The sequence below is a fragment of the Notolepis coatsorum genome (genome assembly GCF_963971535.1).
Source record: "Notolepis coatsorum genome assembly, chromosome: 14".
Classification (NCBI taxonomy): Eukaryota; Metazoa; Chordata; class Actinopteri; order Aulopiformes; family Paralepididae; genus Notolepis; species Notolepis coatsorum.
In genome coordinates, this window is record NC_140178.1 from 107,115,432 (window position 1) to 107,133,039 (window position 17,608).

Genomic DNA, 17,608 nt, shown 5'->3' on the forward strand with positions numbered 1-17,608 from the left:
AGAGAGTGTGTACCGCGCTGAGATTGAGAAGCTAATCACAGCGGGACACGTAAAGAAGATTGACTGGCGACGCCGTGCGCTGCTCCGCGCCTCCCTGATCAAAGGCGGCTTTGATCTCAGGCAGTGGGCCAGCAGTGACCCGCACGTATTGCGCAGCCTCTCCCCCGCGGACAAGGCTGCCAGCAGCGAGACCTGGATGGCGACCATCCCAGGAGAAGCCCAAGAAATGACACTAGGACTAGTCTGGCGCTTCAAAACAGACTCGCTCCACTATAGACACAAACCCCTGACCACGGAGCAGGGAAGGTCGACGGCGATACCGACCACCAGACGGAGTGTGTACAGAACACTCGCCAGACAATATGACCCGTTGGGATGTATTCTACCTTACACCACCAGGGCAAAGATGATTGTACGAGCACTATGGGACAAGGACCAGGGCTGGGACGACCCAATACCCGCACACCTTGCCTCCACATGGAGAGAGTGGGAGACGGAACTCCGCTCACTCCCAGGCGTCAATATACGCCGCAGCTACTTCCCACCCACAGTGAGGCCAGAGACATGCAAGATGGATCTACACGTCTTCAGTGACGCCTCCGAAGTAGCCTATGGATCGGTGGCCTACTTGCGTGCCCAAGAGAAGAGAGGAGAGATACACACTGCTTTCATCCTGGCTCGCTCAAGAATAGCCCCACGAAAGCAACAATCTATCCCGCGTCTAGAGCTCTGCGCAGCCCTAGCAGGAGCGCATCTAGCCACGTTAATCCAACGTGAACTCACCATTCCGGTGCACAGAACAATCTTGTAGTCAGATTCCACGACAGTACTCACATGGATCAAGTCTGATTCATGCAGATACAAAGTCTTCGTGGGAGTCAGAGTCACCGAGATTCAAGAGTTAACAGAAGCAGCGAGCTGGCGGTATGTGGACACCAAACACAACCCAGCTGACGTCATCACCCGGGGAATGTCCCTGGATGACCTCACCCGTCGCAACATCTACAGCGACGGACCAGAATTCCTCAAGCTCCCGGAAGAAGAGTGGCCTACGCCCACCCCACGGGAAGCAAGTAAAGAGGAGGCTGAGAACAAGAAACCTATGTTCTGTGGACTGAGCACAGTCGCCTCCACAGACCCCAACATAGATGACTGCATTACCCTACAGAGTGCGCAGCTAAAGACATTCCTGTGGCACCACCCAGAGATTCAGTCCACCACTGACATTTCAGCAGCTGACTACGAAGAAGCAGAACTTCTTCTACTACAACGAGCCCAGAGAGACTCGTTCCCTGATGAGCTAGACTGTCTACAGGGAGGAAAGCCCGTCCCATCAGACAGCAGACTGCTCCACCTGGCACCCGAGAGTGACGCCCATAATCTCATCAGAGTGGGTGGTCGTCTGCGGAGAGCCCCCGATCTACCGGATGACGTTAAGTACCCGATAGTCTTGAACAGCCGACACAAGGTCACAGAGCTGATCATAAAGAAATACGACGAGGATGTACACCACGCAGGAGCAGAGAGAGTCTTCGCGGAGATCAGACGTCGCTATTGGATACTTCAAGGAAGAGAAGCAGTGCGACACTTCCAGCGAACCTGTCTAGACTGCCGAAAGTGGCGCGCGCAGCCCAGCATACCCCGGATGGCTGACCTACCTCCCTGTCGCCTCCGACTCGGCGACAAGCCATTCCACTCCACAGGCATGGACTGTTTTGGCCCGTTGTATATAAAGAGAGGAAGAGGAACCGAGAAGCGGTGGGGTATTGTATTCAAATGCATGACCACCAGAGCGATACATATCGAACTCCTTCCGACCATGAGCACAGACTCATTCCTTATGGCCTTCCGAAGATTCACATCACGGAAAGGAAAACCGTCTACATTGTTGTCTGATCACGGGACAAACTTCAAAGGCGGAGAAAGAGAGCTGAGAGAGAGCTTCCAAGCTATGGGCCCAGAACTTAAGACCCACCTCGCTCCATCCCAGATTGACTTCCAGTTTAATCCCCCGAACGCACCCCACTTCGGTGGAACCTGGGAACGAGAAGTACGTTCTATAAAGACAGCCCTGTACGCCGTGCTTGGGGCCCAGACTGTGGCGGAAGAAGTCCTAATGACAGTCCTCACGGAGATCGAGGGAGTATTGAACTCCAAGCCCCTCGGCTACGTCTCCAGTGATGTAGCAGATGTCGACCCAGTCACCCCCAACACACTCTTGATGGGGCGGCTAGACCCCGCGCTACCCCAGACAATGTACAGGCCTGAAGAAGCGAACGGCCGAAGAATGTGGAGGTACAGTCAAGTACTAGCTGACAAGTTTTGGAACAGCTTCCTACTCCACTACCTACCGTCTCTACAGACCCGCCAGAAGTGGGTAAAAGAGAGAGACAATTTGACAGAAGGAACAGTCGTCATGATTATCGACCAGTCACTACCCAGAGCTATGTGGCCGGCTGGCCGCGTAAGCAAAGTGATCACCGGTGCCGATGGCAAGGTCCGAGCAGCTGAAGTACTCGTCCAAGGGCGAACTTACACACGACCCGTGGCGAGGCTAATAGAACTGCCCAGACTCCCAGACACTATCGATGACGACCATGACCCCATGACTTTGTGAGTTGACTGACCCTTACAGCGGACCTTGAGTGGTGGACAGTGCGGTTAATCTGTCTCTGCTTAGCTAATTAGGTGGGACTAATTAGGGGGCGGCTGTTGTGAAGGATCAGATTAAACCGAATATATATATTTATTTATGGATATATATTTAATAGTATTTGTATATCGTTTGATATCCCCTGTATATTCCTTGTACATATACACTGAATATCCCTTTAGTCTACTAACAGCCCATAATAGTTTCATTCTACCATTGGACGAGAACCTGGCGCCAGCAGCCAAGCCCCTTGGTTCAAGTTCAATCGTGCCGACGAACATGTCGTTACAAGCCCGGTTCCGCGTAGGAATACGTCTGGCGAAATACGAATGGTACTATTTGTTCACAGCGCATATATATATGGCGCAAGTAAAGTAGAACTTTCTTTTAGTCCATTAGTCCTTTACCCTCCAACCTAGTAACAGACGTGAAGCCTCACCCACGACGCACGTGTGGTGCAGTATGGCCTACTTGGCCTCAGAATAGGCATTGAGACATCGTGTGGATTAATAGTTGAATTGTCATAGTTTGGCACTATACCGTCGAGTGGGACGTATTTCTATTAAGTTAATAATAGTCTATTATGTATGGTGCATCGTTCGGTTAGAGTTATAAAGTGAGCAGTACCCCCATCGTTCCTGACGTTATCTGGAGTCTTAACCAGGCTGGGCAGACCACGTGTGGTGCTTGCATCCGAGGAGCTCCGGGCCAGGACGAGTGGACCTGTACATTGGATTACTTCACCCGGACGACGTCGAGCCCTACACGGCTTGGATTATCTACGTGCTTTGGGTGCTTTGATTATGCCATGGATAACAGCCAACACTGCTGAGTGTTGGAACTACCCCCCCGAGAGGAGTCCAGGTGAGACGGCGCTCCACCCCGAGTGAGGTCGCCTCACGTCTCTTCGTTGTGGACCGGCAGCTACCGTCCACCAGAGGGCCCAGCTGTATTCATCTGCGGACCGAGGTTCTGTGGGCACCGTGTTCAGCACTCTGAATTCTCCCAAGAAATCGTCGGCCAGATGGGATACCGCCAGCGGCTCTCCTAACCCCCCCCCCTACTGTCTTACAACCAGCGGGACCCCCCTTTAGTGTATCCAGCTATAATCATTTAAGTACCATCGCTATAGTTCCCTAAAGAACCAGGTTGTATACTTACTCCCTGCGTAACCAAAGATTGGACATTCAATGTTGATTTACCTACGAATACTCATTTGCCTTACAAGTGCATTTCAAATCATAAATGTCATTAAGTGAACGTTGTATATACCCTTTGCTATATAAAATATTCGATTTATACATTTGTGTGGACTTCGTTTCATCAGGTGGGAAAGTGTTCATCATATCTATATCATGTACTGTGTGGCCAGTATTCAAAGTACATAGACAGTAGTGGTTTAATAATACCATACTTATCAATACAGTCAGGGAATTGTACCCCTCAGTTACACTTATAATTACCTGCCCCCTATTCCTGAACTAAACAAGTAACACTTGTTGGTCGGTGTACAACCTAATTTACACAAAATAATAATTCATACAATATACAAAAAACAAACAATCCACAGATTGAACAAGAAAAGAAAGAAAGAAAGAAAGAAAAGAAAATATCTCACTATTCAGGATTCATATTTGATAATGACTAAATATTCTATTTTTATAATTATTTTTGAATTGACAAATATTATTACACCCCTTAAGATCGCTATGGAGAGAATTCCACAACTTTACACCAATAACTGAAGGACACTGGCCCTGCTGGTCGCTGACAAGAACAAGTTACAGGTTGAAAAAACCCTCAGCTCAGAACTCGGCAGAATCTGCACCTGGCTCGCTGATAACAAACTATCATTACACATGGGCAAAACAGAGTCCATTCTCTTCGGATCAAATAACAAACTCAGCAAGACCGACGGCTTCTCAGTTACAGTGGGTGACAATATTGTCACAAGGAAAGACGAAATTACATACCTAGGTTCCATCCTAGAGGCAAATCTTTCCTGTGACAAAATGGCATCCAATGTAATAAAAAAAGTCAACCAACGAACTAGATTCTTGTACCGGATCTCCTCTCTGGTAAACAAGAATACCCTGAAGACTCTGGCAGGAGCACTCATTCAAGGGTACTACGACTATGCTTGCACTTCATGGTACCAAAGTACCTCAAAGGCGCTAAAAACAAGATTACAAACATCACAAAACAAACTGGTCAGACTACTACTTGACCTGACTCCTAGAACCCACCTCACCCCTGCCCACTTTGACAACCTAGGATGGCTTAGAGTAGACGACAGAGTACAGCAACTTGCAATGGGCCTGGTCTACAAGATACACTATACGACTAAGGTACCCATGTACATGTCAAAATACTTCCCAAAGGTCAGTGAATACCACGACCACAACACCAGAGGGAGCTCCACAAATCATGTTAAACCCAGATTCGGCTCAAACAAGGGACTAAACACGTTTCGCAATTATGCCACATCAATGTGGAACGCCCTACCCACAGCTGAAAAGGAATGTGAATCACTACCCACTTTCAAAACCACTCTCAAAGAACACCTACGGGAGACTGCAATTCGAAACTGGCTCCTGTAAATGTCCTAACCCAACCCCCTCCAATGTACAGTAAATGACCTAACTCAAGAATACACGAGACCCTCTTCTTAGAACCAAGTATGGTTTCGTCGATATTCCAATGTACAGTTTTGCTTGTACAGTTGTACAGTTTCCCCCACGCCGCCTGCCTATATATTAAAGGCAGCCCAAGAGTGCTTCCGCGTTTCTCTGATTGGTCGCGACGCCCCACGTGACAACGCCTAGCACGCCCCGCGGCAGAGCGGAGCGGCAGAGCGGCAGCGGCGCATAGGTTGCCGCGGCATTATGTATTCCTAATCCCCCTGTTTTAACATCAATGGTTAGCTCAACTCGCTCCTCAGCTTGCTGTGGATCCTGCGGTCAGTTGGTGACAAGTTTGAATCACTTCAATTTTAATTTTTTTCTTTTACGTTTAATTAATTTATCATCTCTCTATATAAACGTTATTTCGCCGGTTAAGTTTAGGCATTCTTTCGGAGTTGGTTAAGGTTAGGGTTAAGTTTAGGCATTCTTTCGGAGTTGGTTAAGGTTAAGTTTAGGCATTCTTTCAGAGTTGGTTAAGGTTAAGTTTAGGCATTCTTTCGGAGTTGGTTAAGGTTAGAGTTTGTCGCAGAGCATGGCAATAGAATGCCTGTCTTTCTTTCGCCGGAGCAGCAGCCTATTTCCGCTCTGCCGCGGGGCGTGCTAGGCGTTGTCACGTGGGGCGTCGCGGCCAATCAGAGAAACGCGGAAGCACTCTTGGGCTGCCTTTAATATAGACGCACCCCGCCTACCCAACCCCCCACCACACCAGCCCAACCACCTCCAATGTACAGTTCCCCCCCCCCCACCCCACCTACCCAACCTCCTCCAATGTACAGTTTCTACGTCAAATGTATATACTCTCTTTTTTAGACTCTTTTTGTATCACAAACAGTACTGTATTTGCAAATCTGGTACGTCATAAATGTATAGATGTAGCAGTACCGTCTATCTGTATGTCATATATGTTATGCTGAATTGAAAATGGGGGACCCTGATGTAAACAAGACGAAAGTCTTTCTCTGGTCTGCACGCCCTTAACAATTGTGTGTATTGTTGAGCTGTACTGTACTGTACCCATTCTGCAATCTGTTAACAAAGTTTTCAATCAATAAAGTTTTCATAAACACATCTGTTTAAGTGTGGTACGTGCAAACTGATGTTTAAAATTAAATGTCCTCCTACTAAACTCCCTTTCTGAATGGAAAAAGATTCACAGGCCAGGCTGGCGTCTCGGACCACAGACTGACCTCTCAGGGAGGAGCTGGCGGACCAGGGCGGTATGGTGTCCCGTCTCTGGTAGAAGAGGATGTAGGCTCCGCGCGTGCACACCTCCCCCTCCGGCACCGGCTCCGCACTGCTGTCGTCGTAGCCGTACCACTGCCCGTCCACCGAGTTCCTGCAGAAGGCTGCGTGACCACCGGAGAACCACACGTTAAGAGTCTACTGTACTGTATATATCTGTACGTCATGTATGTCATAAATGTCATGATTAGATTAGATTATTATTAGGGCTGGGACTTTATCGCATTCATTTCGATTAATTAACTACAGAAAGAATTAAAAGTAAAAAAAAAAATTGATGCATTTAATCACATGATGATTTTTCTTTATTGTGTAAGAATGTTACCTTTCAAAGGAGACCAGACCCGTGCATGTGCTATAAGTATAAAGTATAATAATTCGCAAATAACTTTTTTCTTAGTCTGGTTTGTTCATAAAAAAAAAAAAATAAGAGAAATTTAGATCAATCAAGAGTTTTTTTTTCCAATGGTCAACTGTTCTGGAATGTATTTGAAAGTACTGCGTTTTACTTTGACCTCGAAAGTGCTTGAGTTTACAAAAGGTCCTTTGCGCTATATATATATTATTCCTAAAATTGCTGCACTTTGTTAAAAATTGCATTGATCTGTTGGTCTGTGTATAGTAGCTAATACAGGATATTGCTGCTTAAACGTATGTATAAGGTATATTCATTGATTCACTCGTATACCAACATTTATTTGAATTGAAAAAGGTTGCTTTTCGCATCAAATATTGATATGTGATTAAAATGTGATTAATTTAGATTAATTAACTATAAAGTCTCAAATTAATTTCATAAAAATGTTTTATCGAGTCCCACCACTAATTATTATATCTGTATCTGTATGTCGTGTATGTCATAAATGTCATTATGAATTGAAATTGAGGGGACCCTGATGTAAACAAGATGAAAGTCTTTCTCTGGTCTGCATCCCCTTAACAATTGTGTGTATTGAGCCGTACTGTATTGTACCCATTCTGCAATCTGTTAATTAAAGTTTTCAATCAATCAATCAAAACTGATTTATGATTTACTGATTTATGCTGCGATACTCTTGAGGGGAAGCGAGAAACATTTTATAAATATATTCTCAAGAACATAATAAAAACAAGCCACGTAATAATACTTTGTACTTAATGGTACTTTAGGTTGTACTTTAGTTTGTATTTTGTATATTGTATATTTGTATAGTGTTTGGACTTTTCACTGTAATGTACATGTACTTTATATGTGACAAATAAAACAAAACTTGAACTTGAACTTGAAACTAATAATACATCAGACTTATATAGTGCTTTTCTGGGTACCCAAAGACTCTTTCCATGGTGGAATTATACCAAAACGAATGAAAACAACACTCTTTAATAATGGCAAAATGATTAAAATAGATACCTAAAATAGATTTGTGCCAACAAGGGACAAAACATAATAGTTTTTTTCCCCGTACTCAGTGGAGGAATCCTGTTGGTTGCCCCAAACAATAGCTTAGTTCACACCTAGGTGAGAGGCAGGCATGCAGTGGTGGTCAAACGCGGTTAAACGCCGTTTAGGCTACGTCACTGAGGCAGAAGTGCGCACATCCTATTATTATGCAAAGTCTAGGTGATAAGTGCTGGCCGGGGTATACGGCACGATGACACAAAAATGACTCGTCGCGCCGTATACCCCGGCCGGCACTTATCACTTAGACTGTGTGTGTGTGCGTGTGTGTGTGTGTGTGCGTGTGTGTGGAGTGTTGGGCGTGTGTTATGTGACAAAAGACCGCCCGTCTCGTCCCCAGCTCCGCCTCATGAAAGAGGAGAGAGACATGTATGCGCGTGCGCGTGGCGTTTGGCCTTGGCCCATATTACGACTGCAACAACTGGTGAGAGGCCACCCCTCTCTCTAGTAGGGCTGAGCCCAAACGTTCGAAAGTTCGAACCTTCGTTCGTTACGTTGGCATTCGAATTCTAAATCAACATTCGAACATTCTGTTTAAACCAATGGGTTTTTTCTTCACAGTTGCAGATAAAGATTAGGCTACACTAATATTATAGTATTAAAAAAACTGATGAGTTATATTATATTCATTAAAGAAAGTTGATTTAATTGATTTAGTTGGGCTGGGGCTTCTCCCTGGGCTGGGGCTGGAAAGTTGATTTAATAAATAAAAAAAATACTAATTTAATCAGATTAATCGTTTATTCAAATTGAGGATTTAGTTTGAGGTTAACCGTCTGTAGTGTGGTAGTGAAAGGTTAACCGTCTGTAGTGTGGTAGTGAAAGGTTAACCTTCTGTAGTGTGGTAGTGAAAGGTTAACCGTCTGTAGTGTGGTAGTGAAAGGTTAACCTTCTGTAGTGTGGTAGTGAAAGGGTTAACCCTTTGGTAGAGTGGTAGTGAAAGGGTTAAGACAATTCTCTCTGCTTCAGTGTGTCTCTCAGCTGGCCAGAGGAGAGCACTCCTTTTTTTACTTTACCTATTTTGATCAGAAGATCTGTCTACGATATGAATTGATACGTCATAATCCACTCCTGCGGGCTCACATACTGTTCTGAACGCGGGTCATGTTTGAATTAAACAGAGCGTATTTTCTTTCTTTGGTACTGTGTGTCTAATAAACCATGAGCTTTTTAGACATTTTAATCTCAATGAGTTTTTAATCTGGTTAACCCTTTCACTACCACACTGCCAATGGGTTAACCCTTTCACTGCGACAATACAGAAGGTTAACCCTTTCACTACCACACTACAGACGGTCTGTAGTGTGAATGAATGAATGAATGAAGTTTATTTTCTTGTCTTGTCTTGTTTACAGACAAATCAAAAACACACCCGTGTGGACTTACAAAAGGAAAAGAAGAAAAAATCACAAATGTACATATTCAAGGCAATCTCACACACAAAATCCAAAATCAACGACTGGAAAAAAAGGAATAGGCTGAAGCACAATGCTTAGTTTTGCCTATCCTTTACAAATTCTTAAAAACTAAATATATTTTAATATGAGAAAGTGTGGTAGTGAAAGGGTTAACCTTCTGTAGTGTGGTAGTGAAAGGGTTTAAATAAAGTAAAATAAAATAAAATCAGACCTGTGTAATGACCTCCGTGCATTCCTCCATGGTGGTTGCACACGGCGTACAGGTCGTACAGATAGTCGGGAGGGGCGGTGTCGGGCGGGCGGGCCTGTCTCCAGCCAGGCTGCTGGGGGGGCTGGTGGGGGGGCGGGCGTGTGCCGTGGCCCCTCTTCACCAGGTGAGGCGCCATGTCCAGGCTCTCCAGGGGGAAGCGCACCAGCGTGGTCAGCTTGTTCCTCCGGTCGCCCACCTGCCGAAGCGCTTCAGGTGGAGGATCAGGATGTCAGGGAGGGTCCACAGGCTCATCTTCACCATGCCCTGCTGAGCTGCCTACAGTGAGGACACCTCCAGGCATCGTCTGGAGCCAGCTGAGAGAGAGAGAGGGGGGAGGGGGGGGGGAGAGAGGGGGGGGGTGAGAGAGGGGGGGGGGGAGAGAGAGGGGGGGGGGAGAGGGGGGGGGGGAGAGGAGAGAGGGGGGGAGAGAGAGAGGGGGGGTGGGGGAGGAGAGAGGGGGGGGTGAGAGGGGGGGGGGGGGGAGAGGGGGGGGGGAGGAGAGGGGGGGGGGGGAAGGGGGGGGGGAGAGAGAGGGGGGGGGGTGAGAGAGAGGGGGGGGGAGAGAGGGGGGGGGTGAGAGGAGGGGGGGGAGAGAGAGAGGGGGGGGGAGAGAGAGGGGGAGGGGGGGAGAGAGGAGGGGGGGGGGGAGAGGGAGAGGGGGGGGGAGAGAGAGGGGGGGGGGGAGAGAGGGGGGGGGGGGAGGGGGGGGGGGAGAGAGGGGGGGGGGAGAGAGAGGGGGGGGGGGGTGAGAGAGAGGGGGGGGGGAGAGAGAGGGGGGGGGGGGGGGAGAGAGAGGGGGAGGGGGGGGGAGAGAGGGGGGGGGGGTGAGAGAGAGGGGGGGGGGAGAGAAGAGGGGGGGGGGAGGAGAGAGGGGGGGGGAGAGAGGGGGGGGGGGAGAGAGAGGGGGGGGGGAGAGAGGGGAGAGAGGGGGGGGAGAGAGAGAGAGGGGAGGGGGGGAGAGAGAGGGGGGGGGGGTGAGAGAGGGGGGGGGGGGGGAGAGGGGGGGGGAGAGAGAGGGGGGGGGGGAGAGAGAGAGGGGGGGGGGGGGGAGAGAGGGGGGGGGGGAGAGGGGGGTGGGAGAGAGAGAGAGGGGGGAGAGGGGGGGGGGGAGAGAGGGGGGGGGGGGGAGAGGGAGAGGGAGGGGGAGAGGGAGAGAGAGAGGGGGGGGAGAGGGAGAGAGGGGGGGGGAGATTTGATTTGATTTGATTTGATTTTATTAGGGCTCGCTAGTCTTCCTGGGGTCCACACACAAAAAAACACAAAAACAATCACCATTGCAAAAAACAAAATTATTAAAAGTCAGTACACACAATGCATAATGAACCTACTGTAACAATTAATATAGCTAAAATTACATTAGTGTAAAACAAAAACAAAAACCACTTTACAGTGTTAAAAACAATTTAAAAAAATTTAAGATTCTTTTTAAAAGTGAACCTACTGTAAATGCAGCAGAGGTTCCGAGGCAGGCCATTCCACAGAGTTAATGCTCTAAAAATAAAAGATCTCCCCAGAGCGCTGGTTCTAGGACCTGGCAATTCAAGCTGCCCACTACTGGAACCTCTAGTGTAATGCTCGTGCACAGTATTACTAAAAACAATCTGATTATGTATAAAAACAGGAGTCTTACTGCTCATGACCAACTTGAACAGCACAAGTATATTAAAAGACAATCTATTTTCAATGTTAAGCCAAGAGAGGCAGGCATGCATACGGTTCACATTAGACCTTAGTGAGCAGCCCAGTACCAACCGTGCTGCCCTGTTCTGGACCACCTGGAGCTTCCTGAGGTCACCACTGGCAGCAGATGACCACATCGCAGAGCAATAGTCAAGATGACATAAAACTAAACTTTGCACTATCTGACATAAAAGGGGACGGGCAACAAAAGAAGCACATTTCCTGGAAATACCAATTGCTCTTCCCATTTTTAAAACAATATAATTAATATGCTGAGACCAAGACAGAGTGCAATCCAGCATCACTCCAAGGAGTTTAGTACTTTCAACTTGTTGAACTGCTGAATTACACAAGTTTAAATTAAGCTTTGGATTTGTAGATAACCTGTGCCTTGTTCCCAGCACAATACATTTAGTCTTGGAGATATTAAGGGCAAGTCTATTACATACTACCCAGTACCCATGCACAACTTTAAGTTCTCTACTCAAAACTTCATTAAGTACATTGCATGATGGTGCCGCGTAATACAATGTTGAATCATCTGCATAAAGAACTGTTGTAGCACATTTGGTAGCCCAAGATAGGTCATTCGTAAATACAGAGAAGAGCAAAGGTCCTAGGCAACTTCCTTGCGGCACACCACACTCTAGACCTCTGCTACTGGACAGGCTGCCATTTAGATACACCTTCTGTGATCTAGAGGACAAATAACTTAGTATCCACTTTAAAGCAGAAGAGTTAAAACCATAACATTTAAGTTTATCAACCAGTAGAGAATGGTCCAGCACATCAAATGCAGCACTAAAATCTAACAGCACAGCTCCCACCAACATAGAGTTATCTATAGCTTTAAGCCAGTCATCAGTCATCTGTATCAAGGCAGTAGAAGTAGAGTGACCAGCTCTATAGGCATGTTGAGAATCTGTTGCTGTGAGGTTTTGCCCGCTGCTCACTACCTTTTCTCTGTCTTCTTTAAACCTACTGTTAGGAATTCCCTATTCTCTGTCTTCTTTAAGCCTACTGTTAGGAATTCCCTACTCACTCTCTCTAGCCCCCACCCTCTCGTTCCTTACCCTTAGTGGCCACACCTGTTTGATATTCTATTATCTCTCGCACCTGTGGTGGCAGGCTAATTAGTCCCCCGGTGGGCCTTAAATACCAGGGCGCTTCCCCTCGTTTTGGCGTGGGGTCGTGTTGTATTCATGCCGAGTCATATTCCTAACATCTAGACTCTTTTCGGGAGATCCTCTGGTCTACCAATGCTGTAAGATGGACCTCTCCAGCCTTGTGATGTTTGCTCCAGCCTTCGTCTGCTGTCGCCGTAGCCTGTGGAGGAGACTGTTCTGCGCTCCCTGTAACTTCCACGGGAGGCACCTCAGCGTTCCACTGCAGACCCCAGCGCAGCTGTTCGTCCTGACGCACATCTAGACCAACGCGCATCTCCCGGACCCTCGAGCTTGGCACGCTCCTCCGTTCCAGCGCACTGACGCGCATCTCCCGGACCCTCGAGCTTGGCACGCTCCTCCGTTCCAGCGCACTGACGCGCATCTCCCGGACCCTCGAGCTTGGCACGCTCCTCCGTTCCAGCGCACTGACGCGCATCTCCCGGACCCTCGAGCTTGGCACGCTCCTCCGTTCCAGCGCACTGACGCGCATCTCCCGGACCCTCGAGCTTGGCACGCTCCTCCGTTCCAGCGCACTGACGCGCATCTCCCGGACCCTCGAGCTTGGCACGCTCCTCCGTTCCAGCGCACTGACGCGCATCTCCCGGACCCTCGAGCTTGGCACGCTCCTCCGTTCCAGCGCACTGACGCGCATCTCCCGGACCCTCGAGCTTGGCACGCTCCTCCGTTCCAGCGCACTGACGCGCATCTCCCGGACCCTCGAGCTTGGCACGCTCCTCCGTTCCAGCGCACTGACGCGCATCTCCCGGACCCTCGAGCTTGGCACGCTCCTCCGTTCCAGCGCACTGACGCGCATCTCCCGGACCCTCGAGCTTGGCACGCTCCTCCGTTCCAGCGCACAGATGCGCATCTTCCAGACCTTCGAGCTTGGCACGCTCCTCCGTACCAGCGCACTGACGCGCATCTTCCAGACCTCCGTGCTTGGCACACTCCTCCTCGCAGACGCACCCCGAGGCGTCTCTCGGTTCCGACGCGCACACCAAGGTGTGGCGCGCACTCTGTTCCTCGGTCCCGACAGCGGCTACCCGGTGGACGACGCTCTCGCCATCGCCACTGTTCCGACGCGCACACCAAGGTGTGGCGCGCACTCTGTTCCTCGGCTCCGACAGCGGCTACCCGGTGGACGACGCTCTCGCCATCGCCACTGTTCCGACGCGCACACCAAGGTGTGGCGCGCACTCTGTTCCTCGGCTCCGACAGCGGCTACCCGGTGGACGACGCTCTCGCCATCGCCACTGTTCCGACGCGCACACCAAGGTGTGGCGCGCACTCTGTTCCTCGGCTCCGACAGCGGCTACCCGGTGGACGATGCCCTCGTCACCGCCACTGTTCCAGCACTCTGTTCCTCGGCTCCGACAGCGGCTACCCGGTGGACGATGCCCTCGTCACCGCCACTGTTCCAGCACTCTGTCCCTCGGCTCGGACAGCCTGCCACCCGGTGGCGATGCCCTCGCCCCGTTGCTGTCCCCGTACCATTACGCACACGCCTGGGTGAGTTTTGATTGTGATGTCACTCACCCAGCGTAGTGTCCTTGCCCCCGTTCCCGTTGCTGTCCCCGTACCATTACGCACACGCCTGGGTGAGTTTTGATTGTGATGTCACTCACCCAGCGTAGTGTCCTTGCCCCCGTTCCCGTTGCTGTCCCCGTACCATTACGCACACGCCTGGGTGAGTTTTGATTGTGATGTCACTCACCCAGCGTAGTGTCCTTGCCCCCGTTCCCGTTGCTGTCCCCGTACCATTACGCACACGCCTGGGTGAGTTTTGATTGTGATGTCACTCACCCAGCGTAGTGTCCTTGCCCCCGTTCCCGCTGCTGTTCCTGTACCTTTACGCATACGCCTGGGTGAGTTTTGATTGTGATGTCACTCTCCCAGCGTATTGCCTCTGTTAGTTTGTTTGGACATTTCATCTCCCAGCGTATTGCCTCTGTTAGTTTGTTTGGTCATTTCATCTCCCAGCGTATTGCCTCTGTTTTTGGTTCTCACTTAGAATAGTATTTTTGGACTTTACATCTCCCCCTGTGTGTTTGTCACACGAAGATATTATTACTTTGTTCACTTTGTTATTTGGACTGTTCTGCACCTGCTCTGTTTTTTCCCCTTTGTGCATTAACTATCTCCTCTGTCCTGCAGAGCGGCCCAGATGATTTCCACCAGTCCTCCCAGTTCCTCCCTGTTTCCCAGCCCGCCTCCGCGGGCCTCAGTCCCCTCTGTTTCCCTAGTTCTCCCCTTTCTAGTTCCACCTAGTTCCTAGTCCCTAGTCCTCTATCCCTAGCTCTCCTAGTCCCTAGTCCTCTCTCCCTAGTTCTCCTTGTCCCTGGTTTACCTAGTCTCTAGTTCCTCTGTCCCAAGGCGTTCCCTTAACCTTCCCTTAGGCGTTCCCTTACTTTCCCTTAGTGTTCCCTTTTCCTGCCCGCCTCTTAAAGGCACCTTCCTTCCCCTCATATTATATTCCTGTATTTGTGATTCTCCCTTAAAGGGACAGTGCCCTTTTCCCTGTTTTCCCTGTTGTTCAATAAATATCTGTTTCTTGGCAAACCATCATACCTGTCTTGTGTTGTGCGATTGGGGTCGGTTACAAACCATAACAGTATGACCCCACCAAGTCTACGACCCCAGCCAGCACAGACTGTGTATGTTGAGTTTGCCTTTTTTTTTTCTTGTCCCCTCTAGCTCCCCTGTTAGCCCTGTTAGCTTCCCTGTTTAGCCCAGTTTAGCTTCCCTGTTTAGCTTGTTAGTCTCCCGGTTAGCTCCCCTGTTTGCTTCTCGTTTTGCCCTGTTTGACCCCCCTGTAGCTAGCCATGCCCTGGCAGCTACCCAGTTTCCCTCTGCATGGCCCCGGTCTGCTAGCTTGGCCCCGGCTGTTAGCACAGCCTCTATGTTAATGCAGCCTTGCAGCTGGCATAGGCCCTGTAGCTAGCCAGGCCCAAGCAGCTAACCCGGTCCCTCTGCATGGCCTCCACTTTTTTGTGTAGTTTCTCCCACTGCTAGGACTGCCCTTCAGCTAGCAAGGTCAGTATTCCCACAGCTAGGACTGTCCTTCCAGCTAGCTTGTTCTCTCATGCTGGTCCAGCCCTGTCTGCCAGCCTAGCTCCGGCAGCTAGCGCAGCCTCTATGTTGATGTAGCAGTACAGCTAGCATAGGCCCTGTAGCTATCAGTGCCCTGGCAGCTACCCTTTCCCTCTGCTAGCCTGGCTCCGGCAGCTTGCGCAGCCTCTATGTTGATGTAGCAGTACAGCTAGCATAGGCCCTGTAGCTATCAGTGCCCTGGCAGCAACCTTCCCTCTGCTAGCCCTTTCCCGGTGCTACCATGGTTACCCCTTTGCTACCCTGCTTGCCCCTCAGTTCCTCTAGACCAGTTGCTCTAGACCCAGTTCCTCTAGACCAGTTCCTCTAGACCAGTTCTCTAGACCAGTTCTCTAAACCAGTTCTCTAAACCAGTTCTCTAGACCAGTTCTCTAGCCCAGTTCTCTAGACCAGTTCTCTAGACCAGTTCTCTAGACCAGTTCCTCTAGACTAGTTCTCTAGACCCAGTTCCTCTAGACCAGTTCCCCCAGTTACCCCTCGGCGACCCTGTTTCTTTTGCTAGCCCCACTCTTGTGGTGGCTTCCCCTGCTGGCTTGGCCAGTACCTCTTGTTTTGCCCCTGCCACTCTGTCTGTATTTGTTTTGGGTCGCCGGGTGGCTCCCGTTGGAGGGGGGGATACTGTGAGGTTTTGCCCGCTGCTCACTACCTTTTCTCTGTCTTCTTTAAACCTACTGTTAGGAATTCCCTATTCTCTGTCTTCTTTAAGCCTACTGTTAGGAATTCCCTACTCACTCTCTCTAGCCCCCACCCTCTCGTTCCTTACCCTTAGTGGCCACACCTGTTTGATATTCTATTATCTCTCGCACCTGTGGTGGCAGGCTAATTAGTCCCCGGTGGGCCTTAAATACCAGGGCGCTTCCCCTCGTTTTGGCGTGGGGTCGTGTTGTATTCATGCCGAGTCATATTCCTAACATCTAGACTCTTTTCGGAGATCCTCTGGTCTACCAATGCTGTAAGATGGACCTCTCCAGCCTTGTGATGTTTGCTCCAGCCTTCGTCTGCTGTCGCCGTAGCCTGTGGAGGAGACTGTTCTGCGCTCCTGTAACTTCCACGGGAGGCACCTCAGCGTTCCACTGCAGACCCCAGCGCAGCTGTTCGTCCTGACGCACATCTAGACCAACGCGCATCTCCCGGACCCTCGAGCTTGGCACGCTCCTCCGTTCCAGCGCACTGACGCGCATCTCCCGGACCCTCGAGCTTGGCACGCTCCTCCGTTCCAGCGCACTGACGCGCATCTCCCGGACCCTCGAGCTTGGCACGCTCCTCCGTTCCAGCGCACTGACGCGCATCTCCCGGACCCTCGAGCTTGGCACGCTCCTCCGTTCCAGCGCACTGACGCGCATCTCCCGGACCCTCGAGCTTGGCACGCTCCTCCGTTCCAGCGCACTGACGCGCATCTCCCGGACCCTCGAGCTTGGCACGCTCCTCCGTTCCAGCGCACTGACGCGCATCTCCCGGACCCTCGAGCTTGGCACGCTCCTCCGTTCCAGCGCACTGACGCGCATCTCCCGGACCCTCGAGCTTGGCACGCTCCTCCGTTCCAGCGCACTGACGCGCATCTCCCGGACCCTCGAGCTTGGCACGCTCCTCCGTTCCAGCGCACTGACGCGCATCTCCCGGACCCTCGAGCTTGGCACGCTCCTCCGTTCCAGCGCACTGACGCGCATCTCCCGGACCCTCGAGCTTGGCACGCTCCTCCGTTCCAGCGCACAGATGCGCATCTTCCAGACCTTCGAGCTTGGCACGCTCCTCCGTACCAGCGCACTGACGCGCATCTTCCAGACCTCCGTGCTTGGCACACTCCTCCTCGCAGACGCACCCCGAGGCGTCTCTCGGTTCCGACGCGCACACCAAGGTGTGGCGCGCACTCTGTTCCTCGGTCCCGACAGCGGCTACCCGGTGGACGACGCTCTCGCCATCGCCACTGTTCCGACGCGCACACCAAGGTGTGGCGCGCACTCTGTTC

General features: G+C 50.5%; 1 protein-coding gene across 1 annotated transcript in view; it reads right to left on the minus strand.

Moving 5' to 3' along the window:
- Positions 1-17,608, minus strand: part of usp43b (ubiquitin specific peptidase 43b) — a gene marked incomplete at both ends in the record, with an annotated part of 399,792 nt that overhangs the window by 24,186 nt on the left and 357,998 nt on the right. Inside the window, 4 exon segments of the mRNA XM_084329270.1 lie at positions 6,525-6,683; positions 9,650-9,889; positions 9,892-9,960; positions 9,963-10,002. Coding sequence (XP_084185396.1) covers positions 6,525-6,683; positions 9,650-9,889; positions 9,892-9,960; positions 9,963-10,002 — 508 coding nt within the window.